The sequence below is a fragment of the Schistocerca cancellata genome, chromosome 1 (assembly GCF_023864275.1).
Source record: "Schistocerca cancellata isolate TAMUIC-IGC-003103 chromosome 1, iqSchCanc2.1, whole genome shotgun sequence".
Lineage (NCBI taxonomy): Eukaryota > Metazoa > Arthropoda > Insecta > Orthoptera > Acrididae > Schistocerca > Schistocerca cancellata.
Genome location: NC_064626.1, coordinates 453,084,205 through 453,106,390, shown reverse-complemented (window position 1 = coordinate 453,106,390; position 22,186 = coordinate 453,084,205). Strand labels below are relative to the sequence as shown.

The 22,186-nt window shown below is 39.9% G+C and overlaps 1 protein-coding gene across 1 annotated transcript in view; it reads left to right on the top strand.

Moving 5' to 3' along the window:
• LOC126182507 (uncharacterized) overlaps positions 1–20,168 on the top strand; it is an 88,573-nt gene extending 68,405 nt beyond the window's left edge. The window contains exons 3-4 of the mRNA XM_049924859.1: positions 1,249–1,513; positions 20,081–20,168. Of these exons, the coding sequence (XP_049780816.1) occupies positions 1,249–1,513; positions 20,081–20,168 (353 nt within the window). The remainder of the gene's footprint in view (positions 1–1,248; positions 1,514–20,080) is intronic.
• Positions 20,169–22,186: the final 2,018 nt, after the last annotated feature.

Genomic DNA, 22,186 nt, shown 5'->3' with positions numbered 1-22,186 from the left:
TGATTTGACTGTGTAATTATATCACTGCTTTGTTTTTGTAACTAAATATATAATTTTACTCATAAAATTTCTATTCATATCAAGATTGCCTCTGTGAAGATATTTTGAGTTTTCTATTAGATCTTAAAACACAAATTTAAGTAAAAACATTGAACAGGTGCATAAAATAGACACTAAGTAGTACATCTGACATTCTGATGTGATTAAGTTAAAAATTGTGGCCTGAGAGGCTGTGTTGATGTATAAAACAGTTTTCTGATGTTTCACTTCCAACTGCAGGAGGTAAAACAGTTACTGCCACTAACGCTTCAAGGGATATCACATTTATAGAGTCATAGAGGGAACCACCAGACATCGTGTGATGCTGACTATGTGGTTATCTCTGGAAGGCATCAACATTCTCAATCAAAAATAACTGATTGTAATTCTGTTGGCACAAAGTCAATGTTTGTATTTTATCTGACTTCAAACCTTCTTCTTTTATATTAAAATTATTACAGTGTTTATGAATCACTATTGCTTCTCTATACATGCCTGATGATAATGCAATGTCATTGCTAAAATGCTCATCTCACTGAAATTTTTTTTGTGGTTTCCGTCTCACATTATCATGCCCACATGTATAAATAAGAGATAGAGATTCATAAACACCATAACAATTTTAATAGAAAAGAAGAAGTTTTGAAGTTAGATAAAATATGGATGTTGACACTGCACCAACAGAATGGCAATCATTTATTTTTGATCAAGAATGATGATGCCATCCAGAGAGAGTCACACAGTCTGCATTATGTGATGTATGGTTGTGTCCTCTATGCACCCTGTAAGTGTGAAAGCCCCTCAAACTTTAGTGGCAGTAGTCATTTTACCTCAGAAGATGTCTCCCACAGTTAGAGACAAAATGTCAGGAAACAGTCTTGTACATCGACCATGGCCTCTCAGCCTGGAAGTTTTAACTAAAGAATACACAGCTGCACAGCTGTGGAAGACTACACTGTATGCTTATGATGTTATGTTTTCCAGAGGATAAACTTCATATAGCACACACACACACACACACACACACACACACACACACACACACACAGTTGCCTTGTTCAACTCTTTTGTTGAAGTGTCTGGCCACGTGGTTTTCTTTTCTGATATGCTCAGCTATACCTTTATCATATAAACATTAATGTAGTTAGAAATAGCCAGAGTCTAGTGTAACTGTATGCATGTCATCAGTGGGCCTGAGGACTGTTACAGAAGACCTGCCAGCCAACGTGATGTACTTCCTGGCTTCTGCTGGTGCTATCATTCTCGCAGTACTGGTGATAGCTGCTATACTTTCCCTTATCTTACCACTCTTTGGCATCAAGCTGTGCTACCTGTTGGGCACCTGTGAACATGTCACCTACTTCAGTCAGCCTCTTGGTGCTGTGGGAACTCAATATGATGCTTATGCCAATGGTGCCACTTTTAACAATCCAGTTCCTTCAACTGCTTATTCGTCATCAGCGTACCAAAAGCGGTAAGATATAACAAAGCATATTTATCTAACTGAGCTAAAAATTCTAGTGTCAAAATAATTACATTTTAAAATCTAAAGTCTGTTTGATTCCAGCAAGTTGAACAGAGTATTTGTCAGACTGGCTTTTTATTAAATCTGAATCAATCACAATTAACAAGAACAATTCACACTGAAAGTACTTTTATTTAGCACATATGGAGTTGAACTGACTGCGCCAGTAGAAGTACACCTACTTATAAGTGAACACAATGTTCTAGGAAATTCCAATATTTGTTATCTGTGTATTTAAGCAATGTCAGCTTGCTCTAAATGAAGAAAAATATAAGATAATGCAGATGAGGAAGAAAAACAATCTTCTAAAATTTGAATACAGTATTAGCAATGTGCTGCTCGCCAGTCACATTGATTAAATATCTAGGCATAATGTTGCAAAGTGATATGAAATGGAACAAGGTCATATGGATGGTAGTAGGGAAGGTGAATGGTTGACTTCAGTTTACTGGAAGTGTTAACAAACTGTAGCTCATCTATAAGGGAGACAACATATAGAGAACTTGTGTGACCTATTCTTGAGAGGTGTTTGAATGTTTGGGAGCCTCACCAGGTCAGATTAAAGCAAGACATCAAAACGATAGAGAGGTGTACTGCTAGACTTGTTATCAGTAGGTTCAATCCACATGTGAGTGTCAAGGAGATGCTTTGTGAACTCAAATGAGAATCCCCGGAGGAAAGATGATATTCTTCTTTGTGAAATGTTGTTGAGAAAAATTAGAGAACCGGTATTTGCAGCTGACTGTAGAACAATTCTATTGTTGCCAATTTACACTTTGCACAAGGACTGCAAAGACAAGATAAAAGAAATTAGAGCTTGTATGGAGGCATATAACAGTTGTTTTTCTCTCATTCCATTTATGAATGAAATAGGAAAGGAAGTGAGGAGTACTGTGTGTAGTATGTGGTATCCTCCACCATACACTGTAAGTGGCTGGCAGAGTAAGTATGTAGTGCAGATGTAAATAAGTTAAAATTATTTGCACAACAATTTTTATGACATTGATACTCCATTTACTTGTATAGACTGTGTAACAACTAATTTACCAAAACTCAATATTTAAAATGTTTTAAATGAAATATGCTTGATTATTTAAGCAAGTCCATTTAGAGATAACTATGTCAGTTATTTCTAATCATTTCAGGAAAACAGTTTACTAGTTTTACCAAAGGAAACGAAGAAAATCATATGTCATTTGAGTTCTGTAATGGTATCAGCAATGTGGACACCACTATCAGCCAGGATAGTTGCCTCTGCCCTAGAACCATGTGGGTGGGAAATGTGGGCTGTGTTCTATCAGTATTATGGTGAGGGCAGAGCTAATTCAGTATTAAAATTCTCCAATACTCAGGGGTTTTTATCAGAGTCTCAGTGGAATGTGTGGGGTGTCCAGAGGCCTTGCATCAAATCTAGGAGCCTTGGAAATGCCCAGAGTCCTGGACAAAGACACACTACAGAAGGTCTTCACTCATTGGCACTGACTCAAGACCTGGAGCTATCAGATCTAGTAGCAGCTTGTAGAACAGAGGCTAGCTGATGTTGTTACTAGCTGAAGCTGAAGTTGCTTGACCCCACATTTGACCAATGGCTGGCATGGAGGATCTCTCAGCATCTGCTGCAGTCAAAGGCCCCAGAACCAGTCGTAGCACAGAATCAAATACTGCTGAGGACTGAGCAGTAAGTATTTATAGCTGTTATGGCCAGATATATTGTGGCAGGAGCCCACATCCAGTCACACGTAAATGACTATGGAAGATTTTGTGTCATGGCATGTGGAGACCTAGACCACTGATATGGCAGGCTGTGGTGTTGCAGCATGCTGTGCCAAAAGTATTCTAGTATTTGGCAACAGAATTTCATAGGTACACACCAAGTTGCCTGCACGCTCCTCAAAAGGTACTAAAGTCTGGTCTGTGGTTGTTGCCAATATGCCTCCCCCTTATGAAGATTCTAGGATACTGCTAACAAAGGGACTCACTTAAAATAACACAGTACTATTGCATTTTTATCTCTCTTACATTCTTATTTACACTTTCTAAACTGACTGGCCTTATCTGTTCACTTGTCAGACGATACAGAATGACCAGTACATCCTTGGTTGGCCCACTTTGTTGGTATGTAATGGACTGGGAATTTGGGTGGGCTCTTGTGAGACACCTTAGTTAGCCAGCAGCTTCTCATTCTGCAGCACAACAGGAGAGTAGAACATTCATTTGTGAATTATTTTATGAGCTTATAACTAGAAGCAACTTATTTACAATTACCTGTGTGCTTAGTAGTTTAATTCTTTTACGTTTATTGCAAGTTTGTATATTTGGTAGGCACAGGTCCACGTTTTAGTAACTGTCTAGTGTGTAGTTCTGCCATCTTTTGTATGGATAAGGGTTGTGATTGTTGTGCTTGGATGTGCACTGAGTAGGGGACCCTTTGCTCACAGCTCCAGGCAGTGCTGGCTTCAATCACACAGCTTGAGGCTGTTGCTAATGGGCATCATTGTAGGGGGCCAGACGTGGGAATCCAAGTTACATCCAGTACTTACCATGTGTCCCACAATTGGTTCACTATTGTAACCACCCTAGTCACTGACCACATTGGGGATGATCCCTCACCTGTGGTTGAATGAGAGGTAGTTCCAAGGTGTGGCAGGCAGCGGAAGAGTTTCTGAGGGGCCAATCGAAAGGCCTTCCTGGCTCATGTGACAAACTGGTTTCAGGAGCTCTCTGTGGCTGATAGACATCCTGAGCAAAATGCAGTCACTTGTCCTATTTCAGAGGAAGCCTCTCAGCATGTAAGATACAGACATCCAGAGAGAGTAGGATCATCGGTAGTTGGGAGTGCCAATGTTAGGTACATAATGGGGCCGTTTAAGGATACGGCTGCCAATGAGGGGAACAAGTCCAGTGTGCACTCTGTGTGCATATCAGAGGGGAGTCATCCCAGATGTGATATGTGTAATTTCAGATGAAATGAAGAGAACAGGGTACAGCCAACTGCAGTTGGTGTCTCACAGTGATACTAATGATGTGTGTCACTTTTGATTGGAAGATATTCCCTCTGGTTTCTGGCAGCTGTCTGCACTGGTAAAGACTGTCAGTCTTGCTTGCTACATGAAGGCAGAGCTCCTGTATCTTTGGTAAAGAGCCAAATGGAAAGTCCAAATCAGAGGCTCATTGGTTCTGCAACCATGTAGGCTGTAAATTACTTGACTTGCACCATAGGGTGGTGTGGTATCAGATTCTGATTAATAATCTGGGTTCCATTCCAAACAGGAAGCAGCTACAGTGGTAGCAGGGGCTGTGTGGAGTGGACTGGATGGTGTTTAAGGTTAGAGAGTCTCAGGAAGGAACAAAAATGGCTTCAGTCTCAAGGAGTGTAGGTCAAACACAAGATGAGGCTTGATCAAGGAACTTTAGTGAATTGTTATTGCTGTAGTGGGAAAGAATCAGAGCTGCATAGCCCCAAGTACTATAGAAAGTACTGAAACTTAAATCATTATAGGTACTGAATGCTGGTTAAAGCTAGAGATAAGTTCATCTGAAATACTTACAAACAACCTAACGGCATTCAGAAAGGGCGGATTGGATAAGCTGATGACAGTGCATTTGTTGCTGTTATAATTAGTTTACCTTATGCTGAAATTGTAAGTAGTTCTTTTGAGTTAGTATACTTACTTATTTATAAGTTCCTGTAGAGACTTGGTCTCTTTTTCCACCTGCCACCATTCTTCTCTGTCCATGGGTTTCCTTCTCCAGTTTCTGATTTCTATTGCTTTGAGGTCATAACCCATACCTTCAAGCCACCTTTTCCTCTTTTCCTTCTCCCTGCAGGCTTCTATAAACATTTTCATAACACTTCGAGTTTATGGCATTCTCTGTACATATCCTTCCCATTGTATTCTTCCTTGCTTGATTTTCACAACAATATTCATCTGTCCACAAAGTGTCTGTAGTTCTTTGTTCATCCTTATCCTCCAGTTTCCTTCCTCTCTCTCTCTCTGTCTCAAATATACTTCTCATAATCTTCCTTTCCCATCTCAATAACCAGCCTTCCTCCTTCATGGTCAGCCTTCTGATCCATACATTACTATAGGTCTTAAAATAATCAAAAATGTATTTGGATTTTTGGACTCTTTCTAACACTTCTTGACCTGAATGTATTCTGCAAGGAATAATAACATCAGTTCCTACTTGCTATCATTTCTTGATTTTCTCCTGCTGTCCTGCTACCTTCTGTTGTTATTGAGTGCTACCTTCTGTTGTTATTGAGTCTTAAAATTTACCACTCTTTGGTATGCTTCCCCATTTATTTTTATTGAAATTCTTATCTTCACCAGGATCTCCCATCATCAGACACTTTGTTTTACCTTTATTCACTTCCAGTCCTAACTTCTGCACTGCTCCTTCCAATGCAGCGTAATTATTCTTTAGAGCTCTGATATTCCTTGCAATTAATGTTAGACCATCAATGTATGCTACTACCTGGACCTGCTGATAAAATTTTATTCCCCCTGAGTTGGTTCACAAATTACCTTATCTACTTCTAATTTAAAGAGTGAACCAGAGATCACATCTCTCTGCCACAGTCCACTACCCAGATGGAACTCTTCTGACAACTCTTGCTCTATTCTGACCTTGAAAACTGTTGCTTTCATTGTCATTTTGACCATTCTCGTTAATTTTAGTGCGATTCTTAAGTCCTTCACACCAAGGAGAATCTCATTCCTGTCACGGCTGTCATATGCTTATTTACAATCAATGTACAACTCATGCTGTTGCTTGTCATATGCATCAAATTTCTCTTCTCTTAATAAAAAAAATCTGGGCATCTGTGGAACCATTTCTCCTAAATCCAACTTGATAATCCCCCAGGATCAATTCCATCAGGTCTTCTAGCTGAGAGGCTAAAAGCTTACTAAACACCTTATATGTTGCATCTAAGAGAAAATCCCACAGTAATTGCTGCACTCTGCCTTATACCTTTTCTTAAGTAATGTGCAGATTATTCCCATGCTCTAGTCCTTAGGCATTCCTTTCTTAATCCACATTTCCTTTATTAATTCATTAAAAGCCATCTCCATCTTCTTCCCTCCCCTCCCCCCTAATTTTAATAATTCAGCCTCTAAGCCTTCTTCTCCTGCTGCTTTACTATTCTTTAATTTTAAAAATTGCAGTCTTCACATCCTATGAATCTGGTGATTTGAGTTCCTGGTCCTGCACTTCAGATTCTAATTTCAGTTCCAAATTCAGTTCCTCCTGTTGTTCACTCAAGCTTTCCCCTCTCCTCCCACCTGCCTTTCCATCAATTAACTTGGCAAAATACTCTTGCCATCTTCCCAAAGCTTTGCTTTTATTTCCAATAAGTTTCCATCTTTACCTTTATAGAAGTCCTCTCTTCATTCCTCTAGATGTTTCATAGAATTTTTGTATCTCATTATTATCATTCATTTCTTTCAATTCTCGTACTCCTTTCATATAGCCTTTTCTTCACCTTGCATTACTTATCCGCTCTGTCTATAGTCTTCGTTTCCCAGTTTTCTTGTCTTGCTTTATTTGTCTCTTGAAGTACCAGTGGGCACTTCCACGTTGAACCATTTCACTGTTCTCTGGTATCCTGCCCTCCTGGTACTTTTGCCACAGCTGCATGATGGCTGTTTTCTGTTTCCAATATCCCTCTCCACTCCCCCCCCATTCAGTTTCCACACCCCCTTCCTTCCATGCAGTCTTTTTTGCATCAATAGTCTCTTCTAATTTATTCTTGCATTCTTCCTACTTTTCTTTAGTTTGGAGACTTTCTCTACTGTGTTCCACTTTTCCCCTACTCCTCTTGTTTCATGCCACATCTGCATTCTGTCTGTATCAGATCTACACTAAGTACAATAATGAACTGTGTGTCGTCTGCCCCTCTACAGATACTACTTCCACATTGTCTGATGTGTGCCATTTATCTATAATTACTTGGTCTATCTGGTTTCTTGTAACTCCGTCTGGTAATGCCCACATGCATTTCTTAATATCTTTCCTCTGATGCCATGTGCTTTTTATTATTGTCTGCTTGCCATTGGCTTAGTCTGCCAGCCTTAGTCCATTATCATTACTGTCTTCATGCAAGCTTTCTTTCCCCATTATGTTTCTACACACTTCTTCACTCCATATTTTAGCATTCAGATCCCCAAAGATTTTTGTATCATGCCTTTGTACTTTGCTGATGTCCTCTTCCAGTTTGGAGTAAATTGCATCCCTCTCATCTTCATCTGATTTCTCCTTAGGGACATGGGCACGCACATTGAACACTGAAAAATTTTGCCCTAACTCTCAAAGAACACAACGTATTGTTAATTGCTTTGAAACTAATTATATTTTACTTCACTGAGCTATGTGTAAGAGAGCCAATACTGTGATGGCCTGTATCCCTGCTACTATACGTCAGTATATGATTCCTTGAAGCAGTCTTTCCCTGTCCTTTCCATTGTATTTGTTGTAGTACAGCTGTTTTACTCTATACTTATCTATTTTTTCTATAATTGCTTGCAATTTGCCAGGTCTCGTAAGTGTCCTCAGGTCCCAGGTGGTTATCATGATATCCATTTTCCTTCTTGTTAACTTTTTTCTTTGCCATGTCAGCATCCTATAATGCATATCCTTCTAGGCTGACGTGCAGTATCTGCAACAATTCCATTTCATGAGCTGGGGTTGTCAGCCAAATGCCCAGCCCCCAACTTTGAGGACCAGGTTGGCTTCCCTTCACCTATAGAGTGCCCCCTGCTATATGTGAGACATGATTCATCCTGCTCCTCTGTCAAAGCCTGTCATCCTGCTCCTCTGTCAAAGCCTGTCTGGCTTGGGTGACCTGCCAGCAGCTATGCTACTGCCGACATTGCACCTGACTGCACTGCAACATGCAAACCCTCTCACCCAGCACTGAAGGTGCCTTTGATAATGCTGTGACTTGCGGGAGAGTATGACTCATAGTATGGGTAGAGCTTACACTTGACAACTGGAATCAATTAATAATTGGTTACTTTTACTGGCCCCCTGACTCTGATGATACAGTTGCTGAAATATTCAAAGATTACTTTAGTATCATCTCAAATAGATACTCCACTTATAGAGTTATAACTGGCGATGGCTTCAGTCTACCCTCGATATGTTGGCAAAAATACATGTTCAAAGCTGGTGGTAGGCATAAAGCTTCATCCAAAATTTTACTAAATGCTTCCTCTGAAAATTATTTTGACTTATTAGTTTAGGAGCCCACTCAAAATGTAAATGTTTCCAAAAACATACTTGTCCTCTTAGCAACAAAAAATTCTGAGCAAATAGGGAGCATCATGATGGGTACAGTGGTTAATGACCACAAGGTAGTTATAGTGACACTGAATATCATAAAATCCAAACTCATCAGAAATAAATCTAAAGTATATCTATTTAAAAGATTTGCTTCACACCTTCCCAAGAGGAAGTCTCCATTCCTTCTGAACTAATGATGTAAGCACAGAAACAGATGGTGTTTGAATTCAAGAAAGTAGTATCAACAGCAATTGAAAGATTTACACAAAATAAATCAATAAGAGATGGAACTGATTCCCCATGGTACATAAGACATGTTAGAACACAGTTGCACAGGCAATGGAAATAGCATGCTAAATTTAAAACAACACAAAACTGCCAAGATTAGCAAAGTTTTGCAGAAGCTCAAAATTTACCAAGGACTCCCCAATGAAACTGTCTCGAAATTTGACAGAAAATCCAAAGAGATTCTGCTCGTATGTAAAGTACACCAGTAGCAAGACACAATCAGTACTTCTACATCTACATCTACATCTATATTCTGCAAACCACCATTAGATGCATGGCAGAGGGTACAACCCATTGTACCAATTATTAGGGTTTCTTTCCATCCCATTCATGTACAAAGCATGGGAAGAATAATAGTCTGAATGCCTCTGCACGTGAAGTAATTACTCTAATCTTATCCTCATGATCCCTGGTTGAGTGATACACAGGGGATTGTAATGTATTCCTAGAGTCATCATTTACAACTGGTTCTTGAAACTTTATTAATAGACTTTCTCAGAATAGTCTTCCAGTTCAGTTCCTTCAGTATCTCTGTGACACTTTCCCATGGATCAAACAAACCTGTGATCATTCATGCTGCCCTTCTCTGTATATGTTCCATACCATCTGTTAGTTCTATTTGTTATGGGTCCCATACATTTTACCAATATTCTGGAACAGATCACTTGAGTGATCTGTAAGCAATCTCCTTTGTAGACTGATTGCACTTCTCCAACATTCTGCCAATAAACCAAAGTCTAAGATCTGCTTTACCCACAACTGAGCCTACAAGATCATTCCATTTCATATTCCTACAAAGTGTTGCACCCAGGTACTTACATGAGTTGGCCAATTCCAACAGTGACACACTGATACAATAGTCATAGGATACTACATTTTTTCATTTTGTGAAGAGAACAATTTTACATTTCTGAGCATTTAGAGCAAGTTGCTAATTTTTTCACCACCTTAAATCTTATCAAGATCTAACCGAATATTTGTGCAGCTTCTTTCAGATGGCACTTCATTATAGATAACTGCACCATCTGCAAAAAGTCTGAGGTTGCTATTAATATTGTCTGCAAGGTCGTTAATATACAGCCTGAACAGCAAGGATCCCAACACACTTCCGTGGGACACATCTGAAGTTACTTCCACATCTGACAATGACTCTCCATCCAAGAGAACAATCTGTGTCCTCCCTCCCAAAAAAGTTCACAATCCAGTCACAAATATCACTTGATACCCCATATGATTGTAATTTTGACAATAAGCCTAGGTGTGTACTGAGCCAAATGCTTCTCAGAAATCAAGAAATACTGCATCTATATAACTGCCTTTATCCAAAGCTTTCAGTATATCATGTGAGAAAAATGTGAGTTGGGTTTCACATGATTGTATAGCCAACAGTGCTGGTGATGCTACCAATGACAGTACTACAAAAGTAGTTTTAATACAGTTTTCCAAAATTCTTCCACCAAAGAATATGAAGTAAATATTCCAGAACTTGAATCAAAAACAGCTGCTAACTTAACTTAGAAGTGGACATCCTCAGCAACTCAAACAACTTAATAAAGGCAAGCATTTTATTCTCATAAAGTTATGAGTGCTATTGACAGGGGATCTTACATTGATTCCATATTTCCAGATTTCTTGATTTCCTTTTGACACCATTCCTAGCAATTATCTTCAAATCAGATAGCAAGCCTATTGATTATATCATCTCAGTTGTGCACCTGGATTTGTGTTTTATTGCCAGAGAGGCCACAGTTGATAGAAATTGACACTAAGTTGTCACGTGAAACAAGTAATGTCTGATGTCACCCAAGGAAGTGTTATAGGCCCTCTGCTGTTCATAATCTACACAAATCATTTATGAAACAATCTGAGCAGCCCTCTTAGATTATTAGCTGATGGTCCTGTCATTTATGGTAAAAAAAGTGGCAAATGACACTAAACAATGAAAAATGGAGGTCATACACATGAGTACTAAAAGAAATTCATTAAATTTCTGTTACATGATGAATCACACAAATCTAAAGGCTGCTAGTACAACTGAATACCTAACAGTTATAACAATTGCAAATATGAACAACTAAAACTGGAATGATCACACAGATAATATTGTGGATAAGGTGAACCAAAGACTGTGGTTCCCTGGCAGAACACTCAGATGATACGGTGAATCCACGGCCTACACCACACTTGTCTGTCCTCTGCTAGAGTATTGCTGTGCAGCATGAGATCCATACTAGATGGGACTGATAAAGTTCAAAGAAGTACAGTAGGTTTTGTATTACTGTGAAATAGGGAGAGAGTAACATGGATACAATATAAAATTTGTGGTGGCAATCATTAAAACAAAGGCATTTTTCACTGCTGTGAGCTCTTTTCATGAAATTTGAATCACCAAATTTCTCGCCCAAAGGCAAAAATATTCTGTTGAAGTGTACCTTCATAGGGAGAAATGATCATAGTAATAAAATCAGAGGAATCGGAGTGCACATGGAAAGATTTAAATGTTCTCTTTTCTGTGTGCTGTTCAGGAGTGAAACAGCAGAGAAATTTGTGGAAGTGCTTTGATGAGCCCCCTGCCAAGCATGTGAGTGTGAACTGCAGAGTGGTCGTGCAAGTGTAGATGGCCGGATGGTTCTCTGCCATTGACAGACATAGGCTATACAAGTGAAGACTGGGGTTAACATTACACCCAAGAATGAAATTTCTGTTACCAGAACCCTGTGCTGTTATTTGCTGCAGTATTATTGGAGATGTTGGAACATCTGTTCTTCACTAATATGCCAATTCTGGGTGGCTATAAGCTCATTGAGAGAACTGAGTATGGTGGTGACTAGGATATTATTCAGGTATGTCAGATTCCTGGCTGGCAGATTTCTAAAGTATTATCAGGTAAATACAGTTAAGGATCGATTAGGTTCTGGAGCATATCAACTATTACATCATACTTCATTCCATGCAGTAATATCCCACTGTTATGTAGTTCTAAATGTATTGTTCCCCTTGAACATACGTGCTTGCAGCAAGTGGTGATAGATACAACCGAATCATACAAGGAGTATATATGATCATGAGAGCTTGCCTTCTGAAAACATGATTGTGTTGCGAGTTTGTCATGTGGACATCCTCCCGCACTTCTCCCCCCAAAAAACATTCTATCTTGCACATCTCTGTGACAGTTTGGGCCACCATGGATGGACACACCATAATATGTTCCCTCTGCTGTCACCAAAGTATGTCTCTTCCCATCTGGTGTAACCAGGACAATCATCTTTGTCCAAACACGTGAAAATTTCACTCATATTACGGGACACAGGTGAATTGCATAGCACTCATACCTTCTGTTGGTACCAACTACTGACAAGCGTACTAGCTCATGGGAATGAGCATAGTTGGCACTGACCTCCATTGTTGCAAGATGGTAATACAGTGACTAGTACTTTCCTTTGGACGTACAATAAGGTCCAACATACTGGCAGTTTAGCCCTTGCCTGGCACAGATCTGGCAGAAATTGATCTGGTGGTAGCAGTATATAAATTAGCTGTCCATAAACTGTATGGGGCATGGGTTACCATAATACAGCTATTTCTGTGTAAGCATCCACAATACTGATGGCAGGAGTATGCATGAGCTTTGCCATGCTAACCATGTAGCCAACAGGTCTAGCCGGACATGCAATATGCATAAATCTTGATTATTGTATTGCTCATCATTTTTATGTATCTAGTCAGTTCCACTGTTAACTCCTACAACTAACTAATGCTGTTTAACACCCCCTGTCCATGTTTGTCAACTGGGTAGCAAGTCTCTCTGCCAGAAATTTAATGCCTTCACCTTCTACTTGCACATGAATCAACAGATCATTAACTTGCCTTATACTGTTGTCACCTGTTATAACACAGTTTTTAACAACCTATCTAATGCATCTATCCACCCCCACTGATGCCTCCTCCAAGTGTGTGGAACCAAATCCGTGGCCTCCGATTATTGCTCCCAAAGATGATCATAGGAGACTTGCAGCACCTGGTATTCCATGTGCACCTCACTCAGTACCCTCTTCTCTCCAGCTTACTGATGATGCTCCTTGAAGACTTCATCCAGCCTCTCAACCTCATTCTTCAAATCCCAGCAGTGTATGTCAGTTTCAGTGTCCATCAATGATCCATCATGATGACATATTTTTGCCAGGTGAAAAGCACCCCACCCTCTATTGGTTTTACCTGCATGGTGCTGATCCTCCTGCAGCTTGAGAAGTGCAGCAGCATCAGTAACATGATTCCCTTCATGGCCATCTCCCCAGGCAGTGTTCCCTGAAGCAGGGAACATCAATCATTCTCAAGTCTCCTTTATATCATTCACCTTACATTTTAATGTATACGACAACGTGCACATGGATTGTGCAAGAACGGTCTTCTCCACTTGCTGCTACCCTCACATTTAGGGCTGAAGCTGGTAACAGTGACAGAGACCTCAGCACACCACAAAAAGTTCATATATGCCAAATGTGGGCAACTGTTATACAAATAGGAAGTTGCAATTTCACACTCACTGATGAGGTCATCTCGATTACATGGTATGTACTCTGATAATAAGTGAACAGTTTCTTTGTATTTCCTTTCAGGTTATAAGGCTTGTTAACATTGCCCACTGTCCTACACAGTATTCAGATAACTTAGCAGTCTGTTGCTGCACCTGTTCTTCATATTCCAGGGATTTTATATTTACTTTTTGTACTTGATTAAGTTCTCAGGAAATTTTGTATCAGTTTCCCATTTTTCCCTTGTTTGGTGATGGCATTTTCCAGCCACATATTACCTCATACAGTGACAGTCCCATACTCTCATGAACTTTTGAATTCTACACTATCACACTGTAGGATAAGGTATCCCAGTCGTTATGATGATTGACATAATGGCTTAACATTTTCCCTATTGTACAATGAATTCACTCAGTTCTTCCATTTGCTTGTGGGTGTAAAGCACTTGCCCCTAATTTATAGATATCTAACAAATGACAAAACTGTTTCATTAAGACTAACATACTATTAGTGCTCTGGTCAATATCCACATTTTTGGAACACCAAACTTCAACAATGAATTATTCACCATGATCTGAGCCACCATGTCAGATTGCTGATATGGGATAGCCACCATTCCCATGGCATGAAAAGTGATCTGTTATTGTTAGTACATAGTGATTCCCTGCCAGCATTTACCCAGAAGAACCTAAGATATTTGAACCAATCACTTAAAATGGTTTACTGGCTTCTGGTAAACTTTGCAGAGGAATGTGCTGATGGCTCAATTCAGCCCACTATACACACTGTACGCAGTTTTTGACATACTGCTCCATGGCCTGCTTTTGTGTTCGCCACCCACACTGACTGCATATCGTTCTGAGGTTCTTCAACCCCATGGCCTGCTAACACATGATCTTATGCCTACCTCATTACTTCTTTCCACAGCACAGTTGCAACCACAACACTAAGTCATGTGACCTTCCAAACTTCACAGTTGTTTCTCTGCTACTGCTTCTAGATGATGATAGCCATTCCACAGATACATGGTGGAGAAATACCTGCACTGCCCCAGATTATCCAAAGTTCCATTATATTTGGGATTGGATAAGTGTCTGTAATCTTGCAACTATTTAGGTATCTGTAATCACAACAAAACTTCTGTGGCTTTTGTGCCATCTGTACTATTTTTTGGAATGGTCATCAACGGTGCTCCCCAAAGACTATTACTTTCTGCAATAATACTGTCTTGTAACTCCTGATCAATGGACTATCCCATCACTGATTGCAGATGATGTTGCATTCCGTATAGCTTATGACGCATGGGCAATGACCCAGTTGTGATTTGATGCTGTGTCTCTAGGGTCACAAGAAAAGAGTAATGAGGACCAAACAGATCTTCAAACTCTAATAGCAACTGTGCCATTGCTAACTTTATTACTCCTTTCAAGTGTTCTATGTTTTGCTGTAATGTAGTTTAACAGGTAAAGGCTCTGAATTCATTCTGTCCAGATCATGTTCCTCTAAAATCTCCAAATTGGCAACCATCAACACTTAAGACAAGTCTATGTCATTGGTCCCAAAGAAATCTGTTCTGACAGACAGTACATCCTCACCAAGTATACGTACCACACTCCTGCATATGCAATGCCACGTCTTATCTAATTCACTTTTAGTGGCTCAACCACATACAGTATGTTTACTGAACGAGAATTTCACTCTCCAGCGGAGTGTGCATGGATATGAAACTTCCTGGCAGATTAAAACTGTGTGCTGGACCAAGACTCGAACTTGTGACCTTTGCTTTTCGCGGGCAAGTGATCAACCATCTGAGCTACTCTACCCTCTGAGCTACCCAAGCACGATTCATGACCCATCCCCACAGATTCAGTTCTGCCAGTACCTCGACTCCTACCTTCCAAACTTCACATAAGCTTTTCTGCGAACCTTGCAGAACTTGCACTCCTGGAAGAAAGCATTCTCTGGCCTAATGTCCAAGCCTCATACATTTACAACAAATCACTGGAAGGACTGGGCGTATGGAGAACTGTGCTCTGACAAGTTACACTTACTGTACCTAAATGGACACAAACCACCATCTATTCTCTAGTGTGCAACCTAAAGTCACTTAAATCACTGACGGAGTCCACTTTATAGTTATCCATCATAAAGGTGTTATGAAAAATAATCAGAAAAATATGTAACATGCCACTCTGGTGAATCATCTCATTCTTGCAAAATAAAAATAGTCCATTGAGTGGTAGTTATGTAAAATGTCAACCTCTACCTGTTGTTTTGGTGACTTTAGTGGTCCAGAGGCTGAAACTAATTTGATCAAAACTTTGCAGTATAGAGGTCAGGGGTTTGATTTATAGGTGGCTAAACACTGATTATTTGCTGCTGCTGATGTATTTAATCATTAACTTGATTGCAAACACATTCCATGCCACACTTTGTATCACATAATATTTCTTTGATTTACATAGTTCTGTGAAGTGAATTTATGTCTTTGTGAGTCACAACAGACAATGTACACCTGCCATAACTTCACACAACAGATTTGAAATGAGACTTAGCCAAGCAGAGCCATAACCACAACAACAATAGAAAACAAACTGCCTCACATGGTTTCAACTTATGGCCAAAGCCCATAATACACCAAAGATAATTTTCAAAGAAGTTATATTGATCTATACTATAACATTAATTTTGTATTTTCTTCATAGTGGATACTGAAGCAATGAATTTAGTAAAAAGATGGTGTCATTTTCCACTTTGGCTGTATTACTACAGAAACTGGAAAATAATAGTAATGAAACAGCAAAATTGGAAAATGACTCTGTATTTTGATTAATTTTGTAAATTATAAAAGTAGAGATTCATGCATTAATGTAAAATAAAATTTGGATTAACATTAATAATTAATTTTATGTGATTCTTTTTAAATTAAATGCAAAAAATCCAGATGACTAGCTTTTTAGAGTGCAAAAATTTTTATATGCATACCAAAAAATACCAAAGATTTTCATAACTATCCATTAGGATACAGAAGTAGAAATAATGGATAAATCCAATTAAAAAACCAGCTTCTCTGCAAAAGCTGACAATCGTCCAAATGTTGATCAAAAGTGTATCAGATGATTCATAAACCAACAGACTGTCATCAGTACACGCAATCTGGAAAAGAGAAAATCACCCTTGGGTTGTTACAACTTTCACCAGTTGAACCTTCAATTCAATCCTCCAATCTAGGCAGTTTGGCATGACAGTGCAATCACATGAAAAAACTCACCAATCACCATGTTGAAATGATGCTGCTGTCCCTTGATGTCATTGTGTTACTGGCTTTCTTCTAACACCAAATGTGCAATGTGGTTACTACCATCAGCCAGAACAGTCATTTTTGCCCCACAACGGCATGTGCACGAATTGGGGGTTGCATTCTACCATACCACGGTAGGTGATGAATCACAAGAGATTCAGTATTAACATACTTTATTCAGCAAGACTTCTGTTCAGGGATGGTTGTCAACATCTCAGTAGTGTGTGTGTGGTCATCCAGGCACTGGATTGCTACCTCAGCATAACTCTTCACAATGTGCTAGATACCATGGCAGTGCATGTGTGTGTTAAGCAGGGGAGAGCTGCCACAGCAGAAGAGCTACGGCCAGCAAGGCCATACGGCTGATGCAAGGAATACATTCCCAGCAGCCACTGAACTAATGCACTGGTGGCTGTGCACTTCAGACGCCCTGCATCAAACTGGGGGCCCTCAGAGTCATCTGAAGTGCCAGTCAAAGAAATCCTAGAGCAGGTCTTCACTTCATGACTCTGGCTCAATACACAGAACCTTCTTCAGATCTATAAGTGGCTTGCAGACCAGTGGCTATATGATGATGCTGCTAGATGAAGCCGAAGCTACTTGGCCTACTTGGATTTTACAGCTGACGTGAAGCCTGTCAAGGTGTCGACTGCAGCTGGTAGTCCTGGAATTATGCATAGTACAAATTCAAGTTTGGCCAAGAGAGCTGAGTGGCAAGTATTTATAGTTGCTTAGGCCACCTATGTTGTGACAGGAGACCACCTCTGATCACACAGGTTTGACTACAGAAGCACAGTGCTGTGCCACAGCATGTGGAAATCTAGCCCACCACTGCAGCAGACTGTGGTGTTGCAGCATGCTGTGCCAGCAGTGTTCTAGTGCCTGGTGGTAGGATTTTGTAGGCTGCTCACCTGCATGCCTCTTGACACATTGCAAAGTCAGGTCTGTGGTTGTTGCCACAACAATCCTGTCAGCAATCAGTTCAAACAGAATAAATACTAAGAGCAAAATACGAGTATTTATTAGTACTGATTATAACATGCCTGAGATTCACCAGAAACCAAAACTGCTGTTCTCAGATACCTCATAGAAGAGAATTATTTGGCACCTGCAGTTGCATATCATATCCATTGGGGCATACAACTTTGAAATGTTAGCTAATTATATGACAGTTTAAAATTGGTAAAAATATGGATGAGTTTACAGGTGAGGGCTTAGGGAAAATGAGAAGCAGAATTTCCTATGGAGGTATTTATATGAAGGCTTAGGGAGAACATGAAGCAAAACTTTCTATGAAGGTAGGCTCTGACAGCAATGGAAAGAAGATGACTAAGAAGTAGTGAAATTGGTGAAAATAAATAAAGATGTTAAACTCTATTCTTCCTTTCTTTTTTTCTAGACTATGCAAGTGGGAACTGTCCCTCGAACACATCCTTCTTCTTGCAATCCTTCTGAAATCAAGTATCTGTCTTCCACCAACTTCTGTTTGTGTTCCCACTTAAAATGTACCAGAGGAGGGGGAAGAGGGGGGGGGGGGGGGGGAGTTGAGACTGTGTGGAATAAAAAAATAAAAATTAGTGGAGGCAACCACTCACCATACAGTGGAGTCATTTGTCGACTAGTGGATATCTATTTCTGTATCTGTACTCCACTAACCACTGTGAAGTGCATCATAGAAGGTAGTTCCTGTGTACCAACTTTTTAGCAGCGTTTTGCCTCGTTCCATTTGTGAATGGAGCATGGGAAGAATGATTGATAAATGCTTCTGAACATGCAGTAATTAATGTAACTTTGTTTTTGCAATCCCTTTGGGGGCAATATATAAGAGAATGTAGTGTGTTCCTAAGTTCCTCACTCAATACTTGCTCTTTAAACTGCAAGTAGGATTTCACAGGATAGCTGGAATCTATCTTCAAGAGCCTGTAATTCAGGTTTTCCGGAATTTCTGTGATTCTTTCCCATGCTGTTCTTGGTATACATTGAATATCCCCTGTTGCTTTTTTCTTCAGAACACACTGATGCAGATGTACATACCCAGATACACTTACGAATTTGATCTGCATGTTAAGTGATTATCTGTATGCTGGTCCAAGCTGCCGGAGATGGTGGTCATGTGCTTGCTTGTGTGAATGAATGAGTGTATCTTTCTCTTTCTTTTCCTGATGAAGGCTGTGGCCAAAAGCTGATATGTAAGTGTCTTTTAATTGTGTCTGTCTGCAACTTAACATGTCATCTCTACAGTAAGTAGCAATTTATCTTTTCCTTACGTTGTTGATGTTCCAACTTGGTGTCTTCATTGCTTTATTTTGTATGCTCAGAAGATAGACTCAAGTTTCTAACATTGTACCACAATTTTAAGTTATTTTTCTTATACCAATTGATTTCTACATGACTTCTCTGAATGTTTGGTAGTTATCATTTCTCATTTCATTGCTTACATTCCACCAAGTCTTATATGTTAAATCATTAGAGTGAAAGTTAATCACAATGCAACTGAGTTATTTCAATTGTAATTGATTATGTAAAATCTTTGAATTTGTTTGCTGTTACTTCAGTAACCTAGCACAGTTCCTTTCTACAGGGTTGGCATCTTAAAACAGGCAACCCAACTTATATTATCCACCTCAGGTTTGGATGACGTAAGTCTGTTTTAAAGTGCATGAAATATCTCCTGCCAGTTCAATTTCGACCAGCCTGCAGTATTAGATGCGTTTCTGACCATTCACTGTATATCTGAAATACATTTTCATGCCCTGTATATACAATGTGAGCCTATGCATTTCATGTCTGATATTTCAAATTAATTTTCATGTGAAAATAATATTGAAACTCAAGGTTAGCCTTTGATGGAACAATATTTTTACATCTTCAAGAGCAATGTTAATAACTGCTTTGAATAGTTTTTTCACTTTTGAATATGCCCATTGGGAATACAGGTATTTCGGCTGCTGACAGTGAGTACTTGACCCACCACTCTGTTTTTCTAATTTTACTATTTTTTCCTTGTGATAAAAAGCATTATTAATGTTTATGTAAGATTTTTAATCAGAAAAAATTCATTTGCTCACACAGAACAGAGGTACTTATCAATACGTAATTTTGTTCTAGATCATTGGAATATGTTGGCCCCATACTAAAGGCCTTGTCTGCAGCTTATGAGAAGTATGCTGTGCCTCTTGTGAAGAAAAAAGAATGATTCTGTGCTAACAACACAAAAATTTTAATTTAATTTGTTAATAGTATATCTAAGGCACAATGTCTATAGTTATCTAATGTTATATTATTTTAAGAAATGTAAGTCAGATGATACCAAGTAAACAGTGAGAATAAAAAAAAATTTAAGTTTAAATGTTCTCTTTGAATGTATTCTATTGTGGTACTGATCCTTAACTGTGAGCAGGAATCCTGCTGAGATGGCAGAACTGACAGAATCTGTGACAGAGAGAAGGAATACTGCTCTCTGTTATCAGTAAGTATTAACTTCATTTGTAAAGTGACAAGTGCAGTTACACTTTTGTATATATAAAACCCAAATATGAGAAAATGATAATTTTATGAAAAGGATAGTTGCCACTCAACATATAGCAAAGATGCTGAGTCCCAAATAGGTAGAACAAAAAGACTGTTAAACGAAGCTTTCAGCCAAACAGGCATTCATCAGAATTAGACAAAAAACACACACATATACTCATGCAAACACAAGTCACACAAGCATGGCCATAGTCCGGTTGCCGAGGCCAGATTGTGAGTAGCAGCACATGGTGGGATATGGGATAAGCAAACTGCATAGTGGGGTAAGGAGGAGGCTGGCTCACACAGGGGAAGGGATAGCAGGGTAGTAGTGGGGGAAGGTAAAGTGCTGCTTGCGAGAGCATACAAGGATGAGGTGGGAAGAGGATAGGGCAAGGGGGCAGCTAGGTGCAGTTCGAAGGTCGGACAGAAACAAGAAACAGAAGCGGGGGCGGGGGGGGGGGGAGGGGGGAGGGGGGGAGGTAACGGAAAAGGAGAGATGTAAAAAGACTGTGGGTACATTGATGGTATAGAGGGCTGTGTAGTGCTGGAATGGGAACAAGGAAGGGGAAAGGTGAGTAAAGGACAATGACTAATGAAGACTGACGCCAAGAGGGTTACAGGAACATAGGATATATTGCATAGTTCTCACCTATGCAATTCAGATTAACTGGTGTTGATGGGAAAGATCTCGATGGCACAGCTTGTGAAGCAGTCATTGAAGTGAAGAACATCATATTGGGCAGTGTGCTGAGCATCTGAGTGGTCCAGCTGTTTCTTGGCTACAGTTCGCAGGTGGCCACTAATGTGGACTGATAGCTTGTTGGTTTTCATGCCAATGTAGAATGCAGCACAGTGGTTACAGCTTAGCTTGTAGATCACATGACTGTTTTCACAGGTAGCCCTGCCTTTGATGAGATAGGTGATGCTTGTACAAAAGTGGCATAGGTGGTGGTAGGAGAATGATTTAGATGCAAGACCTGGCCCATACACCCTCCCACCGTCACCCCCTCCACCACTCCGGTCTCAATCATCATCTACCTCTACATTAGCACGAAAACCAAGCTGTCTGTCTGATTGAATGGCCACCGACAAACTGTGGCCTAGCACGTTGCCCGTTGTGTCGTTCTTCAATTCAATGATTGCTTCACAGCCTATGCCATCTAGATCCTTCCCACCAACACCAACTTTTCTGAATTGTGCAGATGAGAACTCTCCCTACAACATACCCAATGATCTTGTAACCTTACTGGCCTCAGTCTTTGTTAGCCATTGCCCTTTACCCACCTATCCCCTTCCCTGTTCCCATTCCAGCACTACACAGCCCTCTATTCCACAAATGCATCCACAGTCTTTTTACTGAGTTACTGCCCCCACCCTCCATCTAACTTTCCAACTCTGCCTAACTGCCCTACCTTCTTCAAACCTTGTCCCCATATGCTCCCACAAGCAGAGCTTTATTGCCCTCATCCCTACTCTGCTATCCTTCCCCACACCAGTTTCCTTACCCCCATCAGCCAGTTTGCTTGTCTCATCATGGGCTGCTGCTCGCAGTCTGGCCTTGGCAGCCAAAGGCTGTGGTCATTTGTGTGTGAGTTGCGTTTGCGCAAACATATGTGTGTATGTTGTCTAATTCTTATGGAGGCCTGTTTGGCCAAAAGCTTTGACGGTCTTTTTGTTGTGCCTATCTGCGACTCAGTATTG